Source organism: Brassica napus, chromosome C6 (assembly GCF_020379485.1).
Source record: "Brassica napus cultivar Da-Ae chromosome C6, Da-Ae, whole genome shotgun sequence".
Lineage (NCBI taxonomy): Eukaryota > Viridiplantae > Streptophyta > Magnoliopsida > Brassicales > Brassicaceae > Brassica > Brassica napus.
In genome coordinates this window covers 9,745,776-9,773,723 of record NC_063449.1, presented here as the reverse complement: position 1 = coordinate 9,773,723, position 27,948 = coordinate 9,745,776, and the positions used below count along the sequence as shown (strand labels likewise).

General features: G+C 33.5%; 6 protein-coding genes across 8 annotated transcripts; 3 read left to right on the top strand and 3 right to left on the bottom strand.

The window, feature by feature from the left end:
• Nucleotides 1–171: 171 nt before the first annotated feature.
• Nucleotides 172–1,110, bottom strand: LOC125575478 (agamous-like MADS-box protein AGL18). The gene is made up of 5 exons (XM_048759624.1): nucleotides 952–1,110; nucleotides 557–640; nucleotides 450–470; nucleotides 317–358; nucleotides 172–240 (listed from the first exon to the last, which is right to left on the bottom strand). Exons 1-5 carry the CDS (start codon nucleotides 1,108–1,110, stop codon nucleotides 172–174), a joined length of 375 nt encoding a protein of 124 aa, XP_048615581.1.
• A 4,092-nt stretch (nucleotides 1,111–5,202) lies between these two features.
• Nucleotides 5,203–6,684, top strand: LOC106405454 (protein GRIM REAPER-like). Its single transcript, XM_013845993.3, has one exon. The coding sequence runs from the start codon at nucleotides 5,945–5,947 to the stop codon at nucleotides 6,446–6,448; it is 504 nt and encodes a 167-aa protein (XP_013701447.1). The 5' UTR covers nucleotides 5,203–5,944; the 3' UTR covers nucleotides 6,449–6,684.
• A 3,712-nt stretch (nucleotides 6,685–10,396) lies between these two features.
• On the bottom strand, nucleotides 10,397–12,663 carry LOC106402598 (proton pump-interactor 4-like). Its single transcript, XM_013843366.3, has 5 exons — nucleotides 12,504–12,663; nucleotides 12,036–12,350; nucleotides 11,783–11,962; nucleotides 11,588–11,686; nucleotides 10,397–11,322 (listed from the first exon to the last, which is right to left on the bottom strand). Exons 2-5 carry the CDS (start codon nucleotides 12,342–12,344, stop codon nucleotides 10,708–10,710), a joined length of 1,203 nt encoding a protein of 400 aa, XP_013698820.2. The 5' UTR covers nucleotides 12,345–12,350; nucleotides 12,504–12,663; the 3' UTR covers nucleotides 10,397–10,707.
• A 3,154-nt stretch (nucleotides 12,664–15,817) lies between these two features.
• On the top strand, nucleotides 15,818–17,947 carry LOC106405148 (beta-glucuronosyltransferase GlcAT14B). 3 transcript variants are annotated; one of them, XM_022705245.2, is made up of 5 exons: nucleotides 15,818–15,936; nucleotides 16,156–16,708; nucleotides 16,792–16,867; nucleotides 16,953–17,068; nucleotides 17,233–17,947. In XM_022705245.2, the coding sequence occupies exons 1-5, from the start codon at nucleotides 15,850–15,852 to the stop codon at nucleotides 17,733–17,735; spliced, it is 1,335 nt and encodes a 444-aa protein (XP_022560966.2). In that variant the 5' UTR covers nucleotides 15,818–15,849; the 3' UTR covers nucleotides 17,736–17,947. The 3 variants fall into 3 exon arrangements, with proteins under 3 accessions (XP_022560966.2, XP_013701199.1, XP_022560967.1); XM_013845745.3 differs by having other exon boundaries at nucleotides 15,826–15,936; nucleotides 16,062–16,708; XM_022705246.2 differs by having other exon boundaries at nucleotides 15,843–15,936; nucleotides 16,100–16,708.
• Nucleotides 17,948–20,488: 2,541 nt separating this feature from the next.
• On the top strand, nucleotides 20,489–21,036 carry LOC125588328 (putative protein TPRXL). The gene is made up of 2 exons (XM_048759623.1): nucleotides 20,489–20,912; nucleotides 20,975–21,036. Exons 1-2 carry the CDS (start codon nucleotides 20,489–20,491, stop codon nucleotides 21,034–21,036), a joined length of 486 nt encoding a protein of 161 aa, XP_048615580.1.
• A 5,346-nt stretch (nucleotides 21,037–26,382) lies between these two features.
• Nucleotides 26,383–27,413, bottom strand: LOC106403120 (lectin-like protein At1g53070). Its single transcript, XM_048760484.1, has one exon. It carries the CDS (start codon nucleotides 27,362–27,364, stop codon nucleotides 26,540–26,542), a length of 825 nt encoding a protein of 274 aa, XP_048616441.1. The 5' UTR covers nucleotides 27,365–27,413; the 3' UTR covers nucleotides 26,383–26,539.
• Nucleotides 27,414–27,948: the final 535 nt, after the last annotated feature.

Here is a 27,948-nt window from a genome sequence, read left to right as displayed (position 1 = left end):
CCGAGCAGCCGCTGAGCCGAACGTACTTCAGTCGATGATGATCAACTAAAAGTACTCAAGAGTCAAGCCGAGAGACCTGACTCTTGAGCCGACCGATCGAGCCGTCGCTCTTCCTAATCCGGGCCAGGCTTTCCTATTCCTCGGGCCTTGTGGGATGGTCAAATCCATCCTCTACACTGATGAAGAGCTCTCAGGATCTACTTGTGGTCCTGATGAACCTCTCCCCACCATCGACTCTATCTGAGGAGTAAAGTAGCTTTGAATCAGTAAAGAGATATGGTGAGCTAGTTGTAACGATTTAAACAAAATCTCTTACCTGTTTGCGCAAAAGTTGGTTCTCTTCCAATGCTATTTTCTCCTGGTAAAGCATAGTAAGCAAATGAATACAGATTGTGATATAGATTTAACATTGATGATGATTGAGTTAGAGGAGTAGCCATGTTATTTACCTGTAACCGAGATGTTTCTACCTGGTTGAGCAAGATTGTCTGAAAACTTTGCAAGTCAGAGATGATTCTTTTCAATCTTTTGAATAAAAAAAATAGTATTCGTTCACCTTTTGATCTTTGACACTAAGCAAGCTATCATTCAACTGGCTTTCAAGAGAAACAAGATCCGAGAAACTCATACCCTCAAGCTCCTGCTCTCATGAACAAACATCTCAAGAACACATAGATTCTTGTCTCTGTCTGTGATCAGCAGCAATGTACCCATATCTAGAGAGTATTTGCTCCATACTTGAACACAAAACCTTCCGTTAATTAGTCTCTTCAAGAAAATTAATCGACTCTACTACTAATCTCGAGTCCTTAAACACACAAAACCCTAAGATTTATAATCTGCTCTGTTTTCTTCGGACGCAAGAAACAACGAAAGTTGATATTTTTCCCAAATCTCAAAACGAAAAAGAATCATTTTTGAGATTTACCTGCGGCTAGAGAAATTTTAAACGTCTCCCGTGTTGGAGAAGACGATAAGAGCTACGTCAGCGTCGCAGAGGATCGAAAGATCGTTAGCCTTCTTCATCAACACTTTGCGTCTGTTGGTGAAACTGACTTGAAGACGGTTCGCATTCTCTATCTTCTTTAACTCTATCTTTCCTCTCACCATCTTCTTCTTCTTCTTCTTCCTCTTCTCTCTACAATCAATCGAAAACAGGGGAAACAGAGAGAGATGGAAGTAGTAAAGTGTAAACCTTTGTATAGAGTTTTTTTTGGTATATATAACCACTTGACACTTGTTATGTAACCGTCTGACTTTTTATGGACCCTTATCGGGCCTAGTATAAAGCTGTTGAGCCTACATTCCTTGAATGTTCGGGATGTGCTCCTCCTAACCTTTTATGTTGGTAATCTTTTATGTTGTTTTAACTATTTGTGATTTAGTATCTGACGGATTCTAGAGACTGATCGCTAATATCCATTCATTAAAAGGTAGATTTATTTTCTGGTATTGAGTAATTTCTTTATTTTTACATTGTAATTAATCTCTATTTTGTTTGGTACTTGTATGCATCATAAGGTCTCTCATTTTGTAAAACTTGTGAAATGATAAGTTACAATCAGGGTCGTTCTGAATACAAACCAATGAAGCATGTGCTTCAGGGCAGACGACAATATATATATATATATATATATATATATTCGTTCCACCGATAACAGAAATGTTATTTAGCTCTACCGGTAATAACTTCTGATATTGCACTTAATTAAAGACCACTAGATCCTGAAGCGCGGGTATGAATTTTCAGTTTTTAATTATTTATTTTGTTAAATGATGTATTTGTAATATTCGTTAATATTATATTCATTAAGTAAATATTTTTTTTTGCATCTTAAACTATCTATTTTCTTACGAATGTATGATATCATATAAAAAATATTTAAAAAATGAGTATAGAGTTAATTAGATAATTTTAAAAACAGAAATTTTTCTTTCGTGTGCGATATCATATAAATAATGATCCACCCAGTTAACAAAAATCATGATTATTTTATGTGTAATTTTTTTTATTTTGACCATTTCCTTAAAACTATATTAAATTTTACATATTTTAATTAGAATATTTTTAAGATCTTTACCTTTTTATTTGAAATGCAACTCAATATTTTTTTAAAAATTATAACAAAATATTTAAAAAATAGTTTTAGAATTTGTTTGAAAAATATGAAAATTATATTTTAAATTAAAATTATCCTAAAATATGATAATTTTTTATGTAAACGAAAACTCAAATTATGTCAAAAATAATGATATTCAATGATAATAACAATTTTAATTGATTATTTTTTAAAAAATACATTTACAAAAATATTGTTTGAAAGAAAATTCATTTATCTTTCAAATATAAAATGAAAATATTATAATTAAATAATAAAAAATATAAATAAAAACCATAAATTTAGAAAATGACAATTTAGTTATATTATGCTAAAAATTTCTTTCTAACAATTTATCAAATGACAAATGAGTTATGAGCAAATAATACCATATAATTTTTAAAAACATAGCCATTCTTAAATATATTTTGAATAAATAATTATTTTTAAATTTAATCAACTGAAAATAATATCCGTACAATTGTGTGAGTCAAATTCTAGTTTTATTGAGGCATGTTATATATTAGTGCTGCATGTTTTAGGTAACATTTTAATGATGCACGCTTTTAAAAATCTCCATTATTAAAATTATGCACGTAAGGATAACTCATGAGTTTTTTTGGTTGATTAAATGACATTATATCCAAATTTATTTAAAGATATTTCATTAAGGTAACTGAAAAAAGACAAACAATAAAATAGGAAGTTTAAATTCATTTAAGCATATTTCATTAATGTAACTGAAAAGACAAGTAATAAATTAGACAGTTTTATTCGTTTTAGGATATTTCATAAATACAATTGAAAAAGACAAGCAAAAAAAATAGGGAATTTAGTTAATGAAGTAAGAACATTTTCAAATGGGTACTTCTTTTTTAATAATATAGATGCTTCAAACTTCTTTAGATGCATATTTCAGTGTTTCATGATTTTTAAAAATAAATGGGCCAAAAGAGTGTTTAGCTTCTAGAACAATAATTATCAGGTCCGGCCCTGGTTACAATTCTAGATTTCTAAATTGTACATGTTTGTTTAACCGAATCCTAACTAACCCGAGTAACAATATAACAACCAATTTGACTAAACCCAAAAGCCTAAGTTTAGATCACATACTAACAGTTAAATTGAACAGTGATTGAAAACATTTTTGTTACTAGTGTATATCCCTTGGTCTCCTAGTCATACACAGTCGAAATAAGGGCTTGGAAATCTATTGAATCACAATGTGTACTTGTTAGAATGTGCAATAGATCATTCTTACTTACCTATGATCGATTCAAATTCAAAAAAAAACTAGAAGTCCAGTTGTAGTCATGAGGAATAGGTCCTCTGATATTCTCTTTTCTTTATGTCTACTAAATGTTATGTCCAGTATTATTTTTCAGTTAATCGGAACCGTAGTTTGCTATAATAGATGGTAGATTTAGAATACTTTAGTTTAGGTACCAAATCATCCAGTTTTCTTTTTATTGCTACGGCAAAATAGCACATTGAGTTACTATTACAGAGAAATATAAGAGTACCATATATGTTATTGTTTCTAAGAAACGGCATATGTGATTGCTAAACTCTTGAGTCATGTTGTGACTTGTGACTTGTGAGTTCATGTTGTACATCACGCCAATTGCAGAAAGATTTTCTTTAACATTTTTTTGTGGAACACGTACATTCTAGATAGATTCAACTGTAAATCTTTAGCGACAAAAATTTTACTTGTTGTCTGAATAAACAACTTAAATTTCTTATGTACATAAACAAAATGTTTTCTGTATTTGTTTTATAGCTTTTAGTTAGATTATAAGATCTGTTTATTGCATTTTAAGTGGTCATCGTATCGTTTTTTTAACACAGTCATCGTATCTTCTATCGTTTGTTCTTGGCTGATATATCATCTTTGACGTTTGCTTCTTGATTCTTCGAAAATAAGTTGTGGGGCCGATCGTAGAGTGTTTTGCCCCTTCACTCAATAGTAATCAAACGTGGAGTTGCTCATTCATTTCTGGCTTCCAATCCATTAATAAGATGAATATATTACCCCCGTGTAAAATATTTTTTCACATAAGCTGCGTTAATAGAGTTTTTTGTCATAATGCGTATGACGTATTATATAGTTTTTTCCACGCGCGTATAGGCTTTATAAGCTTATAGCTTTTGCATGTCATGTGCGCGGCACATAGTTAGGAATAAAACCAATCAATGACCAGAATACATAAGTAATGAACAATCATGATCATAGATTCATAGTCAACGGCTCATGGAGCTTATTATGGACCGAGAAAAGTAATCAATTTAGACGGTGGTGGTGATACGACTATCACGGACGTTGACAGTGACACGTAGAGAGCTCCCACATTGGGTCGCCAGCTTCGGTTGCGCAGTAAGCGTAACTCGTATGTGACACTTACCGTATTTAGTGCCAAATAAGAAGGATCTTAGTTGTTCCACCGTCATAACACACACGTGCTACGTTTGAATTAAAACATAAGCTTAAGAGACAACTTATGCACATGCAGTTGAAGAGAACTTGTGCTGTTTTTTTATCAGTCATGCATGTGTGTTGTCCATTCATGATTTTTAAATTAATGTTAATTCGTTTGACTTCCTTTATTTAATCGTTTTTCCTTATAGGGAGTCACGTATCTAGTTAATAATCGAGATCGAATTTACATATATTAACGTGTATTATATAAGGTATTATATAATGCACAATAGAACAAAAATTGCCTTTTGACTTTTGATCAAAACTGAATCATCTGTGACATTTATAGATTAGAAGAAATATACATGACGAGTATACGAGGGTTATACATAAATCGTTTGTATTAGAAGTAACGACGCAAATAAGGAATACGATTTCGTATTTGTCTTGACTGTAAAACTTTTCTGAATCAATCAACATAGAGATAAAAAGAAAATGAATAGTGGCAGAAAGTACAAATACTTAGTAAAATAATGAACGTAATTGATAAAACAAAATTAATGTTGAAGATTAGCTGATGTCAAAAAAAGGTTAAAGATTAGCTTAACTGACTATAGATACCAGGTGTTGCATATAACAATGAAAAATATTCTCTCTGTTTCATAATAAATGATTAAATGTCATTCTAACATTTTTTTTTGTTACGCAAAAAATATCACTTTACAATTTCAATGAAAATTATATTTACTTTCAGCTAAAAATTAATTTTAAACTGCATTGATATTATAAATAGTTTTATTTATCTCAAATACTATTGATCAAAGATGTGTAATTAATAATAATTTACATATATTTTCATCACTTTTTTAATCTGTGTAAAAAATGTCAAAATGACACTTATTGAGAAACAAATGGAGTATATAGTAACAAAATTAATATTATACTACGATTTAATTTTAGATTTGAATAATTATGAGTTTTGTTTGAAACCTCTTAATAACCCCAAAAATTGAAGATCAAACATGTAAATCAAAATTAATGTTCAAACGTTTCCATTTCGATTTTAACCATGTTTGATACAGTGATATTATTATGGCTCTTCCAGAAACTAATTATACCGTTTAAAAAAAAAAAACTTTTTTCACCAATGAGATCCAAACGTGTATGACTTCATCTAGACAACGATCACTTGTGGCAGCCTAGATTTGAGGAATAATTAATTCATTTTAAGCAATGGCCTATAAGTTTTTCAAATTCTTTTAAATATATAAAAATCAGAATTTAAAATAATGTTTGTTGCTGCCTTAAAATACCCATCATTTGCAAGAGCATAGATCTTCTCTTAAGTCCCACTCTTCCTTTCATTGCTTCTTCTCTGCTCCAAAGCCAAAATCTCTTTGGTTAATCTCTTACTTAAAACACAAAAATGGTCATTAAGATTCCCAATACTATCATTAAAAGCACCTCACTTCTCTCTTTAATCCTATACTTCCTAATAACAACAACATCTAATCCTCATTCCGTTTTGGGTGATGAGGTTGCCGACGAAGAAGATCCCGAGTTTTACATTCTTGATGAAGCTCTCACAATACTCTCAAACGTGACAGTTTCATCCAAAACTAGACTACTAGTTTCTAAGTACAAGAAGATCAAGAAAGGAATGAGATGTCACGTGGAGAGTTACAACATTTGCAATGGATTCAAAGCGAACAATGGCACGAGCCTATTGCATTGCTGCAAGATGCATTGTCGAAATATTCTTGGAGACATGAATAACTGTGGTCGATGCGGTAAGAAGTGTGGTTTTGGGCAGCGTTGCTGCGGTGGTGTTTGCACGTACGTTAACTTTAACCCTAACCATTGTGGGAAGTGCACGAGGAAGTGCAAGTCAGGGTTTGAGTGTGAGTATGGATATTGCGGGTATGCTTAATTAACTTTATAAAATATTGAAAAGTGAGTGTTATAATTTATATTGTATTTTTGAGCTGTTATATTGTTTTCTTTTGTGGAAGAGACCGTTATAGCATATATACTGTGAGGATTTTATAAGTATACAAAGTCTTCATGCATACGCATGTAATGATTTTGTGGGTGAGTATACATATGTAACACAAACATAATTATTAAATAAAAATTTAAAACATATAAAATGTTATACTTAATCCTTGATAACTTGTTACAGCTTCTTTCTAGAGATATCTGATGATTTCAACTGAAATTTCCTTTCTTCGTTTTGATCCCTCCAATCTGTGATTCAAACACAATTAACACAACATTTCTAAAATAAATCACTAACTAACCTCATTTTCAACAGCTTACCTTGAATTTCTCTTTCCCACTAAAGAGACAACATCACATGTCTTTACTGTGGTTCCGTTCTTGGTAACTAGACTGTAAAGAGGAAACTAAATGATCTCGAGGAATTCGTTGTAGCATAAAGGAGAAGGAACAGATGTAACAATTAAAGACACAACTATGTAATGTGGTTCACCAAATTGACTAGGTACAAATGCAAAAAGAGTTTATTATTTAGAGATAGTATAGACCAAATTTTTTAGCAAACTTTCTCTCCTAGACACAATTTTCGAGGCACATCCCAGATCTTCTTTCTCCGGCGCCGGTGAAGCGTTTTCTCGCCGGCGCTGGGCACTGTCACCGGGAACCTCAAGCTCTTTCATCTTCATGGCTTTTTCTCACTTTCTCTATCGTTTGTTACTGTGTTACAACATTTGTTCTATCGGAGGAGGGAGACCCCAACGGACGCAACGACGAAGCCGAGGACTCTTTGTCTCAGATCTACCGGCGGTCCTTTCTCCTCAGATGGTTTCTGCTCTAGCGACGAGTCGAGAGGATTCTCTCACCGCCGCTATGTTCTGGTTCTTAGGGAGAGTTCCCGATGAACCTCGCTCTAGTAGCTGTCGGACGGGTCAAGAGATCGACTATGTCCCGTACTTTCACCAGCCCTTGGAGCATAGTTCTTATTTAACGAGCTCTTCCCTTCCGTCTCCGGTAAGGACTGAGCCTCTTATCATACTGTGTTTTGCTCTCTCCCAGCTTTCAGGCATCAGATCTCAGATCTCCATGAGACCAGACCTTAATTTCTTAGATGTTTCTTCACTGTACTCGTCTCCTAAAGTGCTGCTCTCTGCCCTTGCGTGGATCCTCCTCAACGGCTGTACTGTTTCTCTCCGACGCATCTCCGGTGACCTCTCCTATGGCACCGTCAAACAGCCAAAATCCGACGCGTTTTGCTCCGAGCAGGTTAGGTGCAATGGGTTACTTTTCACTTATGATTGGGTTTGGCCCATTAGAGCTACACAACCTGCCAGCTCAAATAGAAACAGCCCAAGTAGAAGCTTACCAAAGCCCAAACTCAAGAATGAAAAAGCGTTTCAGATTATTACAGAGATTTTCTTTATCAGAGATTTCCGGCGTGTTAACCTCGGTTCTCTCTCGACCATTCTCCTCTGCCGAGGAGACACTGTTACCACCTTACCTTTTTCCTATGGAAATAGGTATTTCCTCGGTCTTGGTGCCGAGTGTATGCTTCAGTTTCCTCATCGGTTTGCCATCTTGCGTAGCGGTCTCCACGGGACTTGAAGATGCAATCGAGATTACTTTGGTAGTTCTCGTAGATGAGGTCTGGACCTCAACGTCACATTACGTGACTATTCTCCAGCTGTTCGACTTTGTCGTGAAGGCTCTCCCGACGCATTCAAGCACCGTCTCGAATTCGCTGTCATCTTTGGTTGAAGACTTATCTTACTTAGCTTATTTATGTGTTGTATGTTATGCGTATGGACAAAAAGGATGGCTAATTCCCTCTTTCTATTGTACTGAACAAGATTGATTATGAATGAAAGAAACTTTGTGTTCAAAAAAAAATTTAGAGATAGTATTCAGCTTACATTAATATTACAAGAATACAAGATATATAGAAGGCATCCCAATCTTAAAATCCTAGTGTGCGTAGACTCGTGAGCATAATCCCAACAATATCACATCTATAACAATTTGATGCAACACATTTGATGCGACCCAGTTGATATGATGTATTTGAGGAAGCATCCATCGCCTAGATGCAACATATAGAATGAAGACACATCAGCAGAATTGGTGCTCATCATTCATACCTAGGAGGTTCCTAACTTCCTATTCAAGAGCAAGCGAAGGTATCTTACTACAAGTTGCAGAAACATTCCCAACCTATGAAAGATTCATTCATAAGGCCAGATTACTGCAGAGCAAGATACTGGTTAACAGGTTACAAGTGAACCAGAAAGGTTTAACCTTGTCCAGAGCTGAAGCAATGAACAAACCAAGTTCAGGAACTATCAGAACCTGAGCTCCTTTTTCTTCCTTGGATACCATTAAATTCAAATAGCCAAAGAAACGATGTTAAAGAAAAGATTTCGTTATGGAGCTGAATAATGTTGCTAGACAGAATCAATGTCGTCATAAAAACAGGCTTGAAACCCGAATTCCCAGTGATGCTACAAATGAAAAACCAACACAAACATGAAACATACTTAGGCTCTTACAAAGAACAAACCTCAACAACACATGAATTTATTATATCTCAAAGCTGCAACTAGGGGATGATTAATTGTGCTGTAAAACTGTTTTTAGGTTTACTTTTTTACTTAAAACGATAAAACGTATTAGTTTTTAAAACTACATTCCAAAGATAACAAATTCTGTAGCTGGAAAAGATGCATTGTCTAAAACAATATTTTTTAAACGGTAGAAAAAAATATTAATGTAGCAAGATCTTTATGTTTTTCATTTTAATTTTATAGTTACAGCAAATACAACTACATCAACCAACCTAGATCCTCCTACACTGCTCAGCTTAAGATAAAAGACAGATCCCACACAAAACTTAGCTTTAACTTAAGTTAACATTTTCAGAGGGAAAATTTTCTACAGAGATGAAAACTGACCAAAGGGTAAGCTCCCTTAGCAACTACTGTAACAACAGCAATTTTTTCCCATTAGTAAAAATGATTCTTCTAAAGGTAGTGTGAGAAAAATCTGTATGAAGAACCATGGGCGGATCTACGTTACGCAGCATGGGGGCAGCTGCCCCCAGTAAAATCTCTAATTAAATTTAAATACACTAGGAGAACAATGTGTTCTGCTGCCTTATTGGTTAAAACGTTTTTTCTGCCCCCACTAGACCAACGTTCGAACCCATCTGCAACCTTAAATAGTGCTATTTTTATCTTTCCTTTACTTTTCTGGTTTCTTTTTCTTGACCACGTGTTTCATTAGTTTTCTCATGTTCTTTTTTCCTTGTTCCTATATTGGTTTCATTCTAAATCTTTTGTTTTTATATATTTTGAGTTCAAGTGTGTTCAAAAAAACAAAAAATATATATGTATATATACATTTTTTTTTGAATTCAAGTATTTTTTTTCATATCATTTTGTTAGTATATTCACTATTTTTCTTCATTTATTTTTTAGTTATATTATTTCACAAATTTATTTTTCTTCTAAATGTTATTCTTATTGAAAAATATTAGAACACATTTAAGGAATATTATTGAATAATAATTAATTTATATAATAATTAATTAATTAATTATGCCCCCACTCAATATATTTTCTAGATCCGCCACTGTGAAGAACTTCTCTTCTTGAAGCTGCACGTCTTTGCCTACAATCCCACAAGAATTGAGAGAATGAGAATGAACACTCTTCAAGAAACAGAGGGACTTTCTAGATAGACAAAGGCCGAATGACAGCCATAGCTTCTCTCCTCTGTAAACCCATGTTGATGAGAGAAGCCTCTAAGTCCAATAGAAGGTTTCTCAACATCTAATACATATCGAAAAACTCTCATTGATTAGAAGGTTCACACAACGCAAACAAAAGAAGCCAATCCAAAAGTTATATTTATGTAAAAGATTCCATGATGACTCTTACATGTATATACAATATTAAACTAATCACCACTAAGAGAGTGTCTTGGTTCCTAATGTCAACAAACAGATCAAAACATATAAACTATGAAATGTCTCTGTTTAGAATCATGAATTACAAGATGGTCAAAGACATTTCCATCCATGGAGAGACCTCATAACTCTCTATGGATGCAAATTCCTTGACTACTCTTGAAATTTTATGACACCAAACACAACACTAATCTAACTTAAATCTCCTTTTACATTTCTTCTTCTTCCTCTCATCGAACGTAAAAGAAGACAATGAAGAGAGCTAGAGGGAGCGCAAGTGCAGCAGAGGAAACACTCCAAACCCATAACCTGTAAGCTCTCCTACGCTTCAAGATGGCTTTGGGGACATTCTCGTTTCCTTTCTTGTGATGTCTGTACCTCAAACTTCTCTGGTTCCAACTCACTGATCTCCCATTCAGTGGTTTCTCCTTCTCCGGCTCTGATGCTTCCGTGACTGTCTCTGGTGTTCTCTCTAGAACCTTCTTCTTCTTAGCTCTCTTCTCGAGCTCCTTGAGTTTCTTCTCAGCTTCCTTCTTAGCTCTTATGGCAGCTTTAGCAGCAGCTTTCTCATGTAGCTTCCTCTTCCTCTCCATCGCTAGTCTAGCTTTCTCTAACTGCTCTTCTCGTCTCTTCTCCTTCAAAGCTTCTTTATCACTCTCCTCCTCCTCCTCAGTACAAAACCTCTTGAGTTCTATTGCTGTTTCATCTCTATTCTCAGTATCTACATCACATTCTGAGCTCCTAATCTGCTCATTGCCCCTTAGCTTTCGTGAAGGCAAGATTCTTTTCTTGTAATCATCCCTAAAAGCTTTGTCATTGTTCCAACGAGACATAAATTTATCAACCTATTCAAAAGACAAAGACCAAGTAAGAACACAAACTCAAACCTCAGAGACATACACCCATTCAATGTTTAAAAGAAAAATCGGTAGGCGCTATTAGGCGTTTTATAAGGAATTATTGATTAGACAGGTGCCTAATTAATACTTTTAATTTTTTTTTTTTTTTAAGTCATTTTGTTTAGGTCGTATTTGCTGACTAGTCAGAAGCCTAGGTGCTGCCTAAACCGTTTTTTAGAACATTGACCCAATAGACTTGACAAAAACAAACCTCGGAGTAAGCAAGCTCTTCAAGATCTCTAAAGTTTCCACAAGCAGCTAACTCTATGGCCTTCTTCATGACAGCACGGCTCTGGAAAAAGGCGGCATTCTACAGAAACACAACACACTAGATTTTAGAAGGAAAAAAAAAAAACAAGATCTTTAAGACACACCAACAAGCCTTTGACATGAAAGAAACACAAACCCCTTTGTCTCGTTGTATCCTCAATAATTTAATCCTTTCAAAGGCTCTGTCTCTTTGATCAAGCACACAACCCATTTGAGCATCCAACAACTCCATCTCCATCTTAACCTCACTTAACCTGTTGGTAGTTTCTTGATCCTTCATTACATCAAGTGATGACATCAGAGACAATCTCTCAGCCTACACCAAGATAACAACACACTTGAGACCATTAAAAATCAACAAAAAGGCTCTCAAAGGAGGAAGCTTTTACCCTTTTAGCTTTCAATCTGTTTGCAATGTGAATCCTCTCACTGTTGCAATTATAAATCTCATTATCAGCTTCATCGATCTTAGCCTTAATCTCAGGGTCATCGTAAGCGAACTGCTTCACAAAGTAGAAACAGAAACGATCCTCTCTCCACCCATCCTCCTCCTCCTCCTCCTCCTCCTCCTCTTCCTCCTCACCGGAGAACACAGCGTAGTCGTCTTCCTCCTCCGTGGTCTCTCTCGACGACAGATCTCCGATTACTAGCCGTCGCGCATCTAAGCCGCCGTTGCAGAGTGAAACCGGAGAACCCATTTGTTCCTGTGCCACGAAACCGCCAAAAAGACGATAAAGATCAGACCTTGATTATGACAAAAACTGATTCAACTCGGAACACGACAAGTGTTCGAAAAGGTTTTAAACTGAAGAGAAAAGGATGTAAAGGTTTAAGCTTTAAGGAAGAAGAGAACATACGAGAAGATGTTTCGGAAGTACAGAGAGAGGGCAGACTTTTTGTTGATCCCATAAGAGAAGAAAAACTGAGTTGAAGATTAAAAGCCTCGATGTTTGCGTTCACATTTCCATTTTTTATGTTTCTTGTTTCTTTCTTGATATCCAAACAAAAAAGATTACGTTTTTTTTTTCTCCTAAAGGCTGCTGCTCCATTTTAATAATCTTTTAGAATTATTTAATTTAATTGTTTTTACAGCATTTTTTAATTAAAGATATTGGCCATGTTCGTTTGCCGGGCGTTGATGCAAATCGATGTTCGTTTTGTGCATTATAATGCTACATCCAGATGGATCACCCAACTGGATTTTTAAGAACTCATCTCAAATTCTCACCCAAATGAAGGTGAGTCTTGATGGTGCATCTGGATGCAGATGCATCTAGTTCAGTCCAAAAAGATAAATGACAAAAATGACATTTTAAAATCAAAATATTATTTTCAAACCCTAAATTCTATTTTTTTGCATATATATTTTTCTACTATAACCAAAAAATACATTTTCTCGCAAAAACTGGAAAACATACTTTCCTGCCAAAACTGCAAGATGCGTTTTTCCGCAAAAAAAACGTAAAAGACACATTTCCATAAAAACACATTTTTCGGCTAAACCAGTAAAACCGCACTTTTCGACCAAAACCGAAAAATGCATTTTCCCGTCAAAACAAAAAAAAAACACATTTTCCAGCCAAAATCCAAAAAACGCATTTTCCCGCCAAACTCCAAAAAATATTTTCCGGTCAAAACCGCAAAAAAGCATTTTCTCGCCAAAATCGGAAAAACACAATTTTCTCGCCAAACCCGAAAAACACAATTTTCCCGCCAAAACCGGAAAATGCATTTTCTCGCCAAAACCGGAAAATAGAATTTTCCCGCCAAAACCGGAGAAACGCATTTTCCCGCCAAAACTGAAAAACACAATTTTTCCGCCAAAACCGGAAAAACAGATTTTCCCGCCAAAACCGAAAAAATGCATTTTTCCGCCAAAACCGTAAAATGAAATTTTTCCGCCAAAACCGAAAAAACGCATTTTTCCGCCAAAACTGGAAAACGCATTTTCTCGCCAAAATCGGAAAAACGCATTTTCCCGCCAAAATCGGAAAAATGTATTTTCCCACCCAAAACCGGAAAAAATGTATTTTCCCGTCGAACCCGCAAAAATGCTTTTCCTGCCAAAATCGCGAAAAAACTTTTCCCGCCAAAATCGTGAAAAAAAAATTTCTCGTCAAAAACACTTTTCCCGTCAAAACTGCAAAACACACTTTTCCCGTCCAAACCGCAAAAACGTATTTTTTCCGCCAAACCCATAAAAACGTATTTTTCCGCCAAAACCACAAAAATGCAATTTTTCACCAAAAGCACATTTTTCCTCAAAAACCGCAAAAATATTTTCCGCCAAAATCATAAAAATGCTATTTTTCCGCCGAGACATAAAAAATTATATTTTAATCATTTTATTAACAAGTCCACCTGGATGTAGATGGAAGCTAAAAAATGAAAAGCAAACAAACATAGTTGCATTCAGATGATTCATCTGGATGCATGGACGAAATGAAGAAACGAACAACACCCAGATGGAGCATCTGGATAAAACATCTAGATGGACCATCTGGATGCATCTTCCAGATGTACAAACGAACAGGGCCATTTTGTTTTTACGTTCGCATTTTCTATTTATATTTCTTGTTTCTGCTAGAAATATTTAAAATACGCGTTTTTTCCTAAAGGCTGTTATTTTAATATTTTTATAGAAAAATATTTTATTATCTTATATATTAAAACAGAAGTCAGAACATTGAATCATGTATGATTTTTTTGAAAATGTACCTAATGGACATATTCCTATAAAGTCATGGTATATTTAATCTCTAATCTTATCATTTAAATTTTGGGCCTACCAGAAATTTTTATTGGGCTATCAATAATTGGATTTAAAAAATAGATGATCCTTTAAATTTATAGATAGTATAAATTAAATAGATATCATTTAATAGTGTAATACTATACATCTATATGTTAATTATTTAAATATTTGTCGATGTTAAATTTTAAAATTATGAAGATTTTTTTTTAAAATAACAGAAATCATATTATCTAACAATGATTAATCTTTACTACATTAAACCAATGAAATCAAATTTTAAACTACATAGTATATTTTAAAAATTAAACAAAAACTAAATGTTTAATTATTTATTCGATAATATAAATCTGTGAAGCGAAAAGTTTAATTTTAAAAAAAAACTTTTTTCAATTTGTGAAATGTTACAATATTTTTGAATATGACAATAAAAAAATATTTTACTAATATTTATATATATAGTTACAATTTTAATAATGAAATAATAATCTGAAAATATATATATAGAAGAAGATACAAATATATGTGAAAGTTTGAAACAATCTATTCAGTGAAAAAAATATACCGTAAATTTATTATGTTTTAAAAATTGATAGACACATATATATTTTAATATATACCAATTTAGAATTGAAAACAAAATGTTTATATAAAAATAAATGAAAACAAAAATCCGCGCGGTTCGAGATGAAGTTGTTTTTATTAACTCTCATTGACCAGCTCATAGGTTTTTCAGGGTCAATAGTCAATTATATGTTAGTCTCAATTAATCAAAACTAATCTGTATTGAGAAATTTTTAATATAAAGAAGAAGAAGAATATTAAATGTTTATTATTAATTTCAGGTATAAACGTGGTCCATACGTACCTTCATTACCACTGGCTTGTTTCTCTAATCCAGTTAATGCAACTCAACCAGAAAAAAAATACAAATCATTTTCCTACTCGCAAGTTAAAGTTGTTTGTTTAAATTCATTTATCAAATAAGTTAACCGTACAATCAAATCGGTTATGAGAATTGAATGATATATTTATAACTCAAACACATAATTAATAAAATTTCCTAAAATGTTATAAAAGGTGAGTAAATAGAAGAGTTTCTTAATTATAGCAAATTAATTTTAGAAAGGGAATAATAATTGCGAGTGTGGTTGAAGTGTTGTTATCACATTTCCTTGTGCGTTTGTTACACTTGCATAACCCCAAATCAATTTTCTGTGTTCAAGAAAAGAAAAAAAATTGTAAAGACTTATTCTTCTGTACCAGTACTCCCATATAGACACTAACTCTATACCATCCATTGATTGCGTTACACGTTAGATATAAACTTTACGGATTTACATTTTCCTTTTCAGGAAAAAAAGTTATTTGGGAAGAGTTTCATAGTTTATTCTCTCTTCATCATCTCTATATAACTTTTAGTCGACAGAAGAGAGTTCTTTTAACTGTCTATGTTTTTCTATGTTTATTTCGGAACGTATCAAACCTCAGTTCTTGCTCTCGTTGCACCAATACAGAGAAAAGGAACAAGAAAACAGGTTTCAATCTCTGTTCCTTCAATCTTTGTTTAGTTCCTCGGCTTTAGAGGACAAAAACATTATCTTTCGATTTCTAATAATAAAATCTCTATTTGTTTGATATGAACTAATGATTATGATGCTAGTGGCCTAAACCAAGATTGCTGAGTTGATGTATATGCAGAAAAAGATTTGCTAAAGAGGTTCTTGATTCAAGCAAGAGTTTTTTCCATGTGTCAGACTATGTCTCATGGTTACAAATCCTCATCAATGGGGTATGCAAACATGGATAAGAAATGGGTATTCTCATTTGTGATCACATCTCTTGTTTGCGTTGTCCTCATCGCAACCTCCTTCAACATGGGTCTAATGACTTCATTTCGACCACCATTCAATGAAACTATTCCACATTTCGCAACAAATGATCCAAAAATTGAGGAGGACAAGCTCCCACGTTTTGCTTACCTTGTCTCCGGGTCTAAAGGAGATATTGAAAGCCTTTGGAGAACTCTTAGAGCATTGTACCATCCAAGAAACCAATACATTGTTCACTTGGATCTTGAATCATCCCTTGACGAGAGACTAGAGCTGGCTTCTCGCATTAGTAATGATTCTATGTATTCTAAGATTGGGAATGTTTATATGATAACCAAAGCTAATCTTGTGACCTATACTGGACCAACAATGGTGGCTAATACCCTTCACGCTTGTGCCATTCTTCTTAAGAGAAGTCCGGATTGGGATTGGTTTATCAATCTCAGTGCTTCAGATTATCCATTAGTGACACAAGATGGTAAACACTTCCATCTTTCTTTCCTTTTTGTTCTTGATCTTGATCTTGGTAGGTTTCACTAAATAATCTTTTATGTTTTGAAGATCTTTTGTATACATTTTCAACTTTGGACCGCAACGTCAGCTTTATCGACCACACAAGTGACTTAGGTTGGAAAAAGTGAGCTCTCTCTCAGTTTCTCAAAAAAGAAAAAAAATAGTTATCGTTATCTGAAACTAATGTTTCTTGGTGTCTCATGGTGAAGTGAAAAACGGGCAATGCCATTAATGGTTGATCCTGGACTCTACATGCTAAACAAAGCAGACATTCTTTGGGTCAGACCTGGTCGAAGTTTACCAACTGCGTTTAAGTTACATACCGGTCAGTACTTTTCTTCTAACCCTAAAGTTAAAACATAGTACTTGTTTCATAAGCAATAACTTTGTTCTTGTTGCAATGAAGTGAAACTTATTACTTGTTGCATAAGCAATAAGTCTGTTCTTGTTGCAATGAAGTTTGAAACTTCTTGTTGGTTTTTATCTCAGGATCAGCTTGGATGGCTCTCTCTCGCTCCTTCGTGGAGTATATCATTTGGGGTTGGGACAACTTACCAAGAACTTTACTCATGTATTACACAAACTTTGTTTCTTCTCCTGAAGGTTACTTCCACACAGTCATATGTAACTCCCCTGAGTTCTCCAAAACCGTGGTGAACCATGATCTTCACTACATCGCGTGGGACAGACCACCGAGACAGCATCCTCGTACGTTGTCCTTAGGAGACATGGAGCCAATGATTGCCAGCGGTGCTCCGTTTGCTAGAAAGTTCAGTAGAGATGACAGTGCTTTGGATAAGATCGATAAGGAACTGCTTATGCGGACCAACAAAGGTGGTTTCACTCCTGGTGGGTGGTGTGGTGGGAAACAGGATTGCACAGTTGTGGAAGATGTGGCTAAGATCAGACCTGGTTTAGGGGCAGAGAGGCTCAAGGGGCTTGTAGATAGGTTAGTTGCAGAAGCAAAATCAGGACAAAACCAGTGTGAATAGAGTCAAGATATCAAGCTTGGGAAGAATCTTGCAGTTGAAGGCAATATATATACAACATGTATTCTTTCATATAGATTAAAGGTTACTTGTATGTCAAGTGACCTAGTGGTTTCATTAGGGCTTACTAATGAGTATACTATACAAATAATAAATATCATATATATATACTTTTATACATAGTTCTATAATAGCAACAATGTTTCCACTTTTCGTACTCTCTAGTCTCTCCTCCTCCCAAACTTGTGTATAGAAGAATTTTCAATGAGAAAAATACCTTAAAAAATTAATAAAATATTTTTATCCCAAGATAGCAAAATATTCCAAAAAAGCATTCATTAAAATAATAAATATACTTATATTTATAGCTATATGATTGATTATATTTGGATTAAGATTTAGTGAGCACAAGGGTTTAATATTTAAGAATGTGAGTTAGGGTTTAGTGTTTACAATAGTTTAGTCTTTTAAACGTTGGTGAATGTTCTTTGAAAAAAAAATGATCTTGTAATATTGTTGTGATAGAACTTTTTAGTTATATCTCTGAGATTTTCCAATTTTTAATATCTTATACTAAATATAACGTTGTACTAGAAAATATGAAAACACTAGGTAATTTTTCCGTGCTCATGCACGGATATAAATATTATAAAATAAATATATTATAATATTTTAGTTTTAATTATTATATTATTTATATTGTAATCAATATGAATGATTTTAAATAACATTAATTTATTTTAATTAGACGTATAATTTTGGATATATAATATCTCGATTGTTTGGTTATTATTTGGATATATTAGATAACATTTACTTTTCCGATTCAACTAATAATATTTTTGTTGTACAGCATAAAATTTTGATTAATTTTATTATTTTGATGTAGTTTGATTCTTGTCCTAGATTTGTAAACATATTTTAGTAAGATTATGTATAATTCAATATATATTGTTTTGAAAATCAAATAGTAAAAGTAAACTAAAGTGTTAACGATTCAAATTTACATAAATAAATATAACAATGATAGTCCTTTGAAACCTTATGCATATATATATATATATATATATATATATAAGTTATACAAAACACTTAATTGTAATAGTTGGTTAATATATACATTTATAATATTATTTGAAAATTTCATATTTATTTGTAATATGTTGAGCCGTTCTATAATTTGTATGTATAAAAATATTACTATAAATAAAATATATTATTTAATTTAATGTTTGATTTTGTATAAAATTTTTGAATTGGTCTAGTAACTCATTTTGTGGGTATATTGTGTTACATATTCCGTCAAATTAAAGTATAACTATTTCTATTCATTGTATTAGTTTGGTTGTTTATCTTAGATGTGTAAATATATTTTGATTTTTTAGTAATTTAGTATATGTTAATTTGGAAAAAGAAAATTATAAAAATAAAATGATGATAGGTACAAAGTTACATAAAGCATAACCGATAAATTTTAAAAGGGAAGATTATTTCTTTACTTTGATATCAAGATTATTTTTATAAACTTTCTTTTTTATGAAATAACATTATATATATAAAAAATATTTTTCTTAAATTTTATTAATATTTTATTTATCATATATGTTAATTTGAAAAATATAAAAGGAAACTTAAATAAAAAAGAAAGATTAAATTAAATTTTATTCATTAAATATATCTTAATTTGTGTTATTAAATTATTTTGTAATAATTTGAGAAATAGATTGATTTAAATAAAATTCTTAATACTTTTAAAATATATATTATATTTTTTAAGATTATCTTTTAAAAGGGAAGATTATTTCTTTACTTTAAAATCAAGATTATTTTGTGAACTTTCCTAATTATGAATTACACTATATATATAAAAGATATTTTCGTTTTTAAAATTTATAAATTTTCTTTATTATATTGGTTTTTTGAAAAAAATAAAGAAAAAGGAAACTTAAATAAAAAAGGAAAAATAGAATAAATATTTAATAATGATAATTAGATATATTTGATTCATTAAGTGTATCATCGTAATCAACTACCGTGGGAGTTAACGTGAGCGCGACACGTAAGAAACTCACTTCTCAAATAATATTATAGAGAAATTTCTGTAAAGTTAAAAAAATTAATTTTTTGGACATTTTTAATGTTAGAAAAATCAGAAGTCGCCACCCTTCTACAAAAAATTTGCGCCATGAGTGTTCGCCAATTTGGTCATCAGGTTCTAACGGTGAGATCGGACAATGGAACAGAATTTATGGTTCTCAAGAAATATTTTCAGAACAATGGAATCATGCATCAGACTTCGTGTGTTGATACGCCTCAACAAAATGGTAGAGTAGAACGAAAGCATCGTCATATCCTTAACGTAGCACGGGCGTGCCTGTTTCAGTCAAAGCTACGTGTTACTTTTTGGGGAGAAAGTATTCTTGCCGCGCTCTTATGATTAATCGAACACCTTCCCAAGTTCTGGACGGGAAAACACCGTATGAGCTTCTACACGGCGCTGCTCCTGTCTACAGTGTACTTCGTGTGTTTGGTTGTCTGGCTTATGCACATCGGAGATCACGAGATAAGGACAAATTTGGGGAACGGAGTCGTCAATGCATCTTTGTGGGATACCCTTTTGGTAAGAAGGCATGGCGGTTATATGATTTGGAAACAATGAATTTTTTGAGAGCCGTGATGTCGTCTTCTTCGAAGATCAATTTCCTGGTATCGATAACACCGCGTATGTCACACCTCTGATCATACAAAGCAACTTGATGGATGACTGGCTTCTCCCCACTACTCAATCCAGGGGGAGTACAACTTCTCCTAGTCAAACTCCACCAACGTCCTCTACTTCATCTCCTGATAATTCTTCTTCTTCACCTACGACTACGACTTCTCCTTCTACGCCTACAATTCCTCCGACTGGTTCGCAAGTATCTAATGATACGTATTCGCCATCTTCTCCTGCACCTTTGAGCACAGATGCTTCTCCGGCTTCGCAGACTTCTCCTACTGTCATTCTGGAGCTAGTTATATCACCGCAGTCTCCTGGCCTTCTTGAACTTCTTGGTCGCGGTCAGAGAATTAAGAAACCATCGGTTCTACTCAAAAAAATTGTTACTAACGCAGCTTCTACTACGGATCCCTCTCACGTTTCTTCTCCTCTTGATCAGAGTTCTTCAAATGCGGTTTCAGGTAAAACACTGTATCCTATTGATGATTATATATCTGTCTCTGCTTTTTCTGCAAAACATCAGGCTTTTCTTGCATCAATAACAACGGAGGAGGTCCCACGTACTTACAAAGAAGCTGTACTTGACGAACGTTTCAACGGTGCCATGAAAACAGAGATCACAGCTCTAGAAGACAATCATACGTGGGATGTAACTACGTTACCTCCAGGCAAAAAGGTGATTGGATGTGGCTGGAGATATTCTAACAAGTACCCAAAGCTCGACTTGTGGCACATGGAAACCGTCAAAGAGCAGGGCGTGACTACAAGGATACTTTTGCTCCGGTGGCAAAGATGAATACAGTTTGTTTTCTACTTAAGCTTGCAGGAATCAAAAGATGGGAAATCTATCAGATGGATGTCCATAATGCATTTCTCCATGGAGATCTGGAAGAGGAAATATATATGCAACTACCACCAGGGTTCAAAGCTAATGATCCCTCCAAAGTGTGTCGCCTTCGCAAGTCTTTATACGGTCTGAAGCAATCACCACGATGTTGGTTCTCTAAGCTAAGTAAAACACTCTTGGATTTTGGCTTCAAACAGAGCTATGAAGACTACTCCATGTTTTCGTTTATCGAAGGGAATATTTGCTTACATAAACTCGTATACGTTGACGATTTTCTTATCGCCGGTAACGATGTTTCTACTATACACAGATTCAAGAACTATCTCCATAAGTGCTTTAAGATGAAGGATTTGGGCAAGCTCAAATATTTTCTTGGACTGGAAGTAGCTCGTGGACCGAAAGAAATCTTTGTTTCTCAAAGAAAATATGCATTAGATATAATTGCTGAGTGTGGTCTCTTGGGAGCTAAACCATCTCCAGTCCCAACCGAAGTGAATCATAAGCTTTCTCTCGCCACAGGAGAACCTCTTGCGGATCCAAGCCAATACAGAAGACTCGTGGGGAGGTTAATCTACTTGACGTTTACGCGTCCTGAGTTGAGCTATATTGTTCATCTTCTTTCTCAGTTCATGAAGAAGCCACTGGCGGAGCATTGGCTAGCAGCTCTACGTGTGGTTCATTATTTAAAAGGCTGTCCGGATCAAGGGATCATGCTATCGTCTACTTGCAACTTGACACTTACGGCATATTGTGACTCTGATTGGTTGGCGTGCCCACTCACCAGGCGTTCTTTGTCGGCATATATTGTGATGCTTGGTGATTCATTGGTCTCTTGGAAGACTAAGAAACAGAAGACTGTATCGAGATCTTCGGCAGGGGCAGAGTATCGCTCCATGGCAGATGCGACGTGTGAGCTCAAGTGGCTTAAACGTCTACTTCAACAGTTTGGTTTCTCTCATGTGCGTCCTATGCGATTGTTTTGTGACAGCCAATCTGCGATACATATTGCCAAGAATTCTGTTTTTCATGAGAGGACGAAGCATGTCGAGAAAGATTGTCATACGGTGAGAGATGCTGTTCAAGCCAAGCTTATTACTATCGAATACATTTCAACGAAGAATCAACCAGCGGACTTGTTAACCAAGGCACTACCAGCTCCAACCTTTCAATTTTTATTGTCCAAGTTAGGTATTCAAGAAATGTCATTGCCAACTTGAGGGGGAGTAATAAAATAAGGATAGTTTCTTATCTCTAAGGAGCTTAGGTTAAGTAGTTTTCCTATTCTTAGCGTAGGTTTAACTTATTCCCCAAGTTAAGTTTATATATAAACATATCATGGGTGAATGAATAAGATACACAATTCCGCTTACAATATTTTAACGGGTCATGGAGAGAGCACCTGACCGGCTCATGCCATCGGTTGCTGGTCCTAGCTCAACGTAACCGATGAAGATTTGGTTTGTTCCGTCGAAATGGTTGAAGTTGAATTTGATGGCGGAAATGGTTTCAGTGCTGAACAAAGCTATGAATAGAGCAATGAAACATATGATTTGGATCTGCATTCTGAGTTTTTTCTAATGTATTTGTTTTGTTATTTTTTTTTGGACGTGGCGGTGTTAGAGTGACAAGAGCCAGCAACATTGACTTTTCAAACATCATATTATCAAATTACATAATGCGAACTGGACGCCAGAAAAACCCCTATTTTTAATTATGTTGTTCCGCTAAACTATTATTTTCTTTATTCAAAGATGGATCCTTATTTGAATAACAATTTTGCTTATATTGTTGCTATTATTCATATACTTTGTCAATATTATTAATGAATTTACTTATAGCCCACCAGTAGTTTCTTTCTCCTCTTACAGGTGGAAAACACTCGCACACTAGACGCAATGAGAGTCTCCATGTAACTTGTTACTTGTGATCGTTTGAGACTTGAAAACAATACCAGAACTTCTATGTAACACTTGTCGTTGATTTGATACTAAAATATTACAATTTAAAGATCATTGGAACTTTAACATGTTCAGTCGCAAGACCTAATCATGTCGGATAATTGTTTACAAAATCCCCTAGGGTCACTCATTGTGAGAACAAGACAATGGCATGTAAGATTATAATTTGGGTCATGAACAGAAAAAGTTTGGGGGTACAGGAACTACATAGCTGGATCATTCTATATTGCTTATAAATCTTCATTATAACCTTTCAACCAATCAAAATTTGGTTTAATCATATAAAACAGTTGACAAAAAATGTTTAAAAACTAATTTAATTGAATACATGCATGGACCGAATAATTTTGCACACGAATACTCGAGTCAACGGTCCCATATCGTTTATATAGACAATTTAGTTTACAAGATTGAGTATGTTATTGATTGACAAAAATACTAACTTATTTGAATTATTGATAGGTTCTATGCCTATCCAATATGGTAAAACCGAACCGTACCAAACGAAACCGAACTGAAATAGACAATATGGTGTGGTTTTGGTATATAACATATAAACCGAATGGATATGATTTTATAAAAACCGTAGGATTTGGACATGGTTTGGTTTATAACCGATTAAACCGAATAAATCGAATAAAACTGATCAAAAATAGAAACATGTAAATATGTACATATTCTATAACGTCACATGAAACTCTATTTGTTATATAAGTTATTATTTTGTTAATAATTATTACCATATTTTTTATAATAATAAAGAATCCTAATTTGAAAAACACTTAAAATATAATTAAATAACAATTCATCGCAACTGAAGCTTCTTATTTTCTTAATCTTCTTCTTTTAATCATTTTGCTTTCTTTTAGCATTGATTATATTGAAGTGAAGGTTATAAATTTGATAGATAATAACTAGAAAAAATTCTTCACAACCTTTTTTTATTTATAAACGAACAGAGTTTTACTCGAAGAAGCATGACTTTGATTAACACCAAATATGGAAGAGTGGAAAAACTTTTCTTTTGTTTTTTATTTTTATTTTCAAAATTTCGAGCTTCGATTTTAATTCTAGATTTGATTATTTCATTTGAAGGTATAAGCATTTTTATTTTTTTGTTTTCTTTGAAAATAAAAATATTTTTTTAATAAATGACTGCGATGACAATATGACTCTAAAATTTATATAATATGATCTCAAACTAAATAATTATGTTTTAGTATAAAGCCGAATAAACCAAAAACCGACGGTATATAAACCAAACCGAACCGAAGTAAATATGGATTTAGAGTGGTAGTTATATTTTACTAACCGAAATACCGAAAAACCGAAAAAAACCGAACCGATATCCGGATTGAACACCCCTAATAGGTTCTTATAAGGTTGCTTCTTTTAGGTTATACTGATTAAGGCTAAAATTTCATTCGATTCTTTATCCGTTTCAAACAAAAAAGAGAGGATATTTCTAACTTTACAAAACAAAACAAATATTAATATGCAATATACGTAAAAAGTGAAGCAAATTACAAATACTAATGTTTTGAGTAACAAATATCAAATTTGATCTGTTATATGCATATATATACATATATTTAAATAATTATGTATATAAATTATAAAATTACCATATCTTATGAGAGTTTTACAATATTTTATTTATGAAATTGATTACTTTAATTATTAGAATTTTTAAAAGGTAAATAACTTTTATGTTTGTAAAAAAAAATTATGATTTCTATTATTTTAGAGTTATTATTTAATTTTTATTTTTTACTTTATTTGTACGGATCAAATCAGATATCTAATAAAATATAAAGTTTCAGATATCCGGACATCAAATATCACGATGATGCAGATCGAATTGAATCGGATAACTGATTATTCAAAAGAATCAGATCAGATAACAAATACCTATAAAAATTCAGATATTTGATTCAGTGCTAACCACAACTAGGCATGGGCGCAAGCCGGTACTTATTTTTTACCCTACCCGCTACTTGACTTACCTTGCGCAAGCATTAGAATTTTTGGCTTGTATTTGTACTTGATCCGATCAAGAACTTCAAGCACTAACCTTATTTCAAATATTTGCTAGTTACTTAGTAATACTTGATACTTGTCTATTTAAGTTTAAAATTTTAAAATTAAATGTACTAAAACTTATAAGTACAATTAAACGTGGAATAAATACCTTTTTTTATTTGTTACTCTATTTAATATGTTCAAGTAATTTAGTTTAATGTGTGTATATGCCTAATTTAAAATAAGTATGTATTGTATCAAATACCTAAAAACTAATATTCTTTTTGATTTTTATTATAATATCAGTAGTAAAATAAGTATTTTAATGCGTGAATCATTTAACATATTTTTAGAACTAATAACAAGTAACATACCGAATATTAGAAAAAGTCGTGATATTTGATATTTGACTTGTATTTGTAAATAGTAATATTTGTCGACTTATTACTTGACTTGAAAACATCAAATACTTTATTTTTCAAACCAGATTAAGTAGCAAATATAAACCGAATAACAAGTATTGATGTCCAGACCTATCTACATGTACTATCCATGTGGATTGTATAGGGACGTCTCAAGCTCTACTCCAAGTTACAAAATGAGCATTTTTCTTTTGTAAAAAAAATATTAAATATTTTAGTAAAAAAAATCTAAGCCCAAAAAATACAACAAATTTTGTGGGCCCTAAGCAGTCGCTTACTCTGCTTGTGCTATGGGCCGGGTCTCTATTTAGGATATTTTCATTTCTACTCCATTTTTTCTTCTAAAATAGAGTAAAAGTGAATATGGAGTAAGAAGTGCTTCAACCCAACTTCATATCTCACTTCATAATGAAATTTACTCCATAAATGAAGTAATCTATTTTTTTTGTTCATCACTCCATTATGGAGTAGAATTGGAGCAATTTTACTTTATTTTTATTTTTATTCTATTTTGAAAGAAAAAATAGAGTTTTATATCGGAGATGCTGTTGGTACATGATCACCTTAGCATCAGTACAACAAGAAATTAAAATTTTGATTATTCTTTTGGTATTTTAAATCTTTGGTAATTGGTATTATGCTATTATTAGGTAGAGTGTTGTATTCTTTCTTGAAATCTGAAAACCGATAACTTAGCATTTATTTCGCTTCAACTATTAGAGGGAGCCACACTTACAAGCTATCAAATCAAAAGCAAACCAAACGAAAACCGATTTAAAGCGATCTCAAATCAAATAACCCCGGTTTTCTTTTTTTTTTGATCAAATAACCCCGGTTTTCTAATTCTGGAAAGTCCAGTCCCAGACCTCGTGGGTCTCGACACCACGGCCCATTGAACCGGCAAAACCGGCATACATTTTCTCGAGAAGAACATTGGAGAGATCGTATTTCGCTTCAATCAAAGGCCGGTTCGGTTTCCTCAAATGCGCGAGCCCGATCGTAACCGAGATCACTTTTAAATTGTTGTTGTACTCGACCCAAGCCGTGTACTTATCTCCACTGCTCAGCTTCAAATCCTTGAACAACCAACCGTTTCTTGTCATAACCCAATAACCGGATTTAACCGAAGTCACAGAGTCGACCGAATTAATGTCGATTCCGACATGGTTATCGTTGATGTCGTGAAGAGACTTGTCCTGAAAAACATCAAACTCAACCGCAAAGAGATGGTTATTTGGATTACCGTTACTGGTTCGGTTCACGAGACTGAGGTAGCCTAAACCGGAAGCGGCGTCGTCTTGGTTACGTGGGACGACGAGGAAGGCAAAACCGTGACCAGGGGTAGGGTTTGTGTTGTGAGGAGTGATGGAGAAAGTGAAAGAGGTCTTGAAAGGGTAAACAGAAGAAGCGTTGTTGGGAGGCTTCAAGGTGATTGGGTTGATGTAAATGGCTCGACCATGAGAGAAAGGAATTCTGAATTGGGTCAAAGCGAGAGCACCCGACCGGCTCATCCGACCGGCGTCGGGACCATACTCTGCGTCTCCATGGAACGAGAAGAGATCAGAGCCATTAATACCGAAGTTTTTGAATTGGAATCTGTAAGCAGAAGTGGCTTGAGAGATGGAGATAGCTATGAAGAGAGTGATGAAGCAGGGTGTTTGCATGGTGATCTTTGCTCTCTTTTCGAGAAGTGAAGTCAAGATGATGAACTTTATAAGATGGAAGTTGTTGTAATAATGTGATGGTGACAAGTTCGAGAAAACTTTTTACTCCCTTTGGATTTTAAAAATTAATATTTAGGATTACATATTAATATATAGATATTTTAATTTATAAGCTTTTGTTACTTTTATTTGTTTCTTAATAAATTTATACTACTCATATTTTTAGATTTTAATTTATGTTTTAGAGTTAAAACAAAATGTATTAATAATTCAATTTTTAATATAATTAGAAAAATTAAAAAATTAATTATTTGTATGCAGAGAGAGTATTGTTCAACAAGAAAAGTAATGGTAATGGTGAAAAACAAAGGACAATGAAACTGAATTATGAATTAAATTATAATGGCATTAGATGACAAAAGTTGTTTTCGAAGTTTACAAGACATGTCTTCTTTTTATGCTGGAAATAGAACTTTTTTTTTTCCAACTAGTTTTATTAATAAGGCTGAACCCAAGAAACAAACTCAAATACAAAACCCACACCGACATTACCAAAAGCCAACAGCCCAAATACAACGGACAAA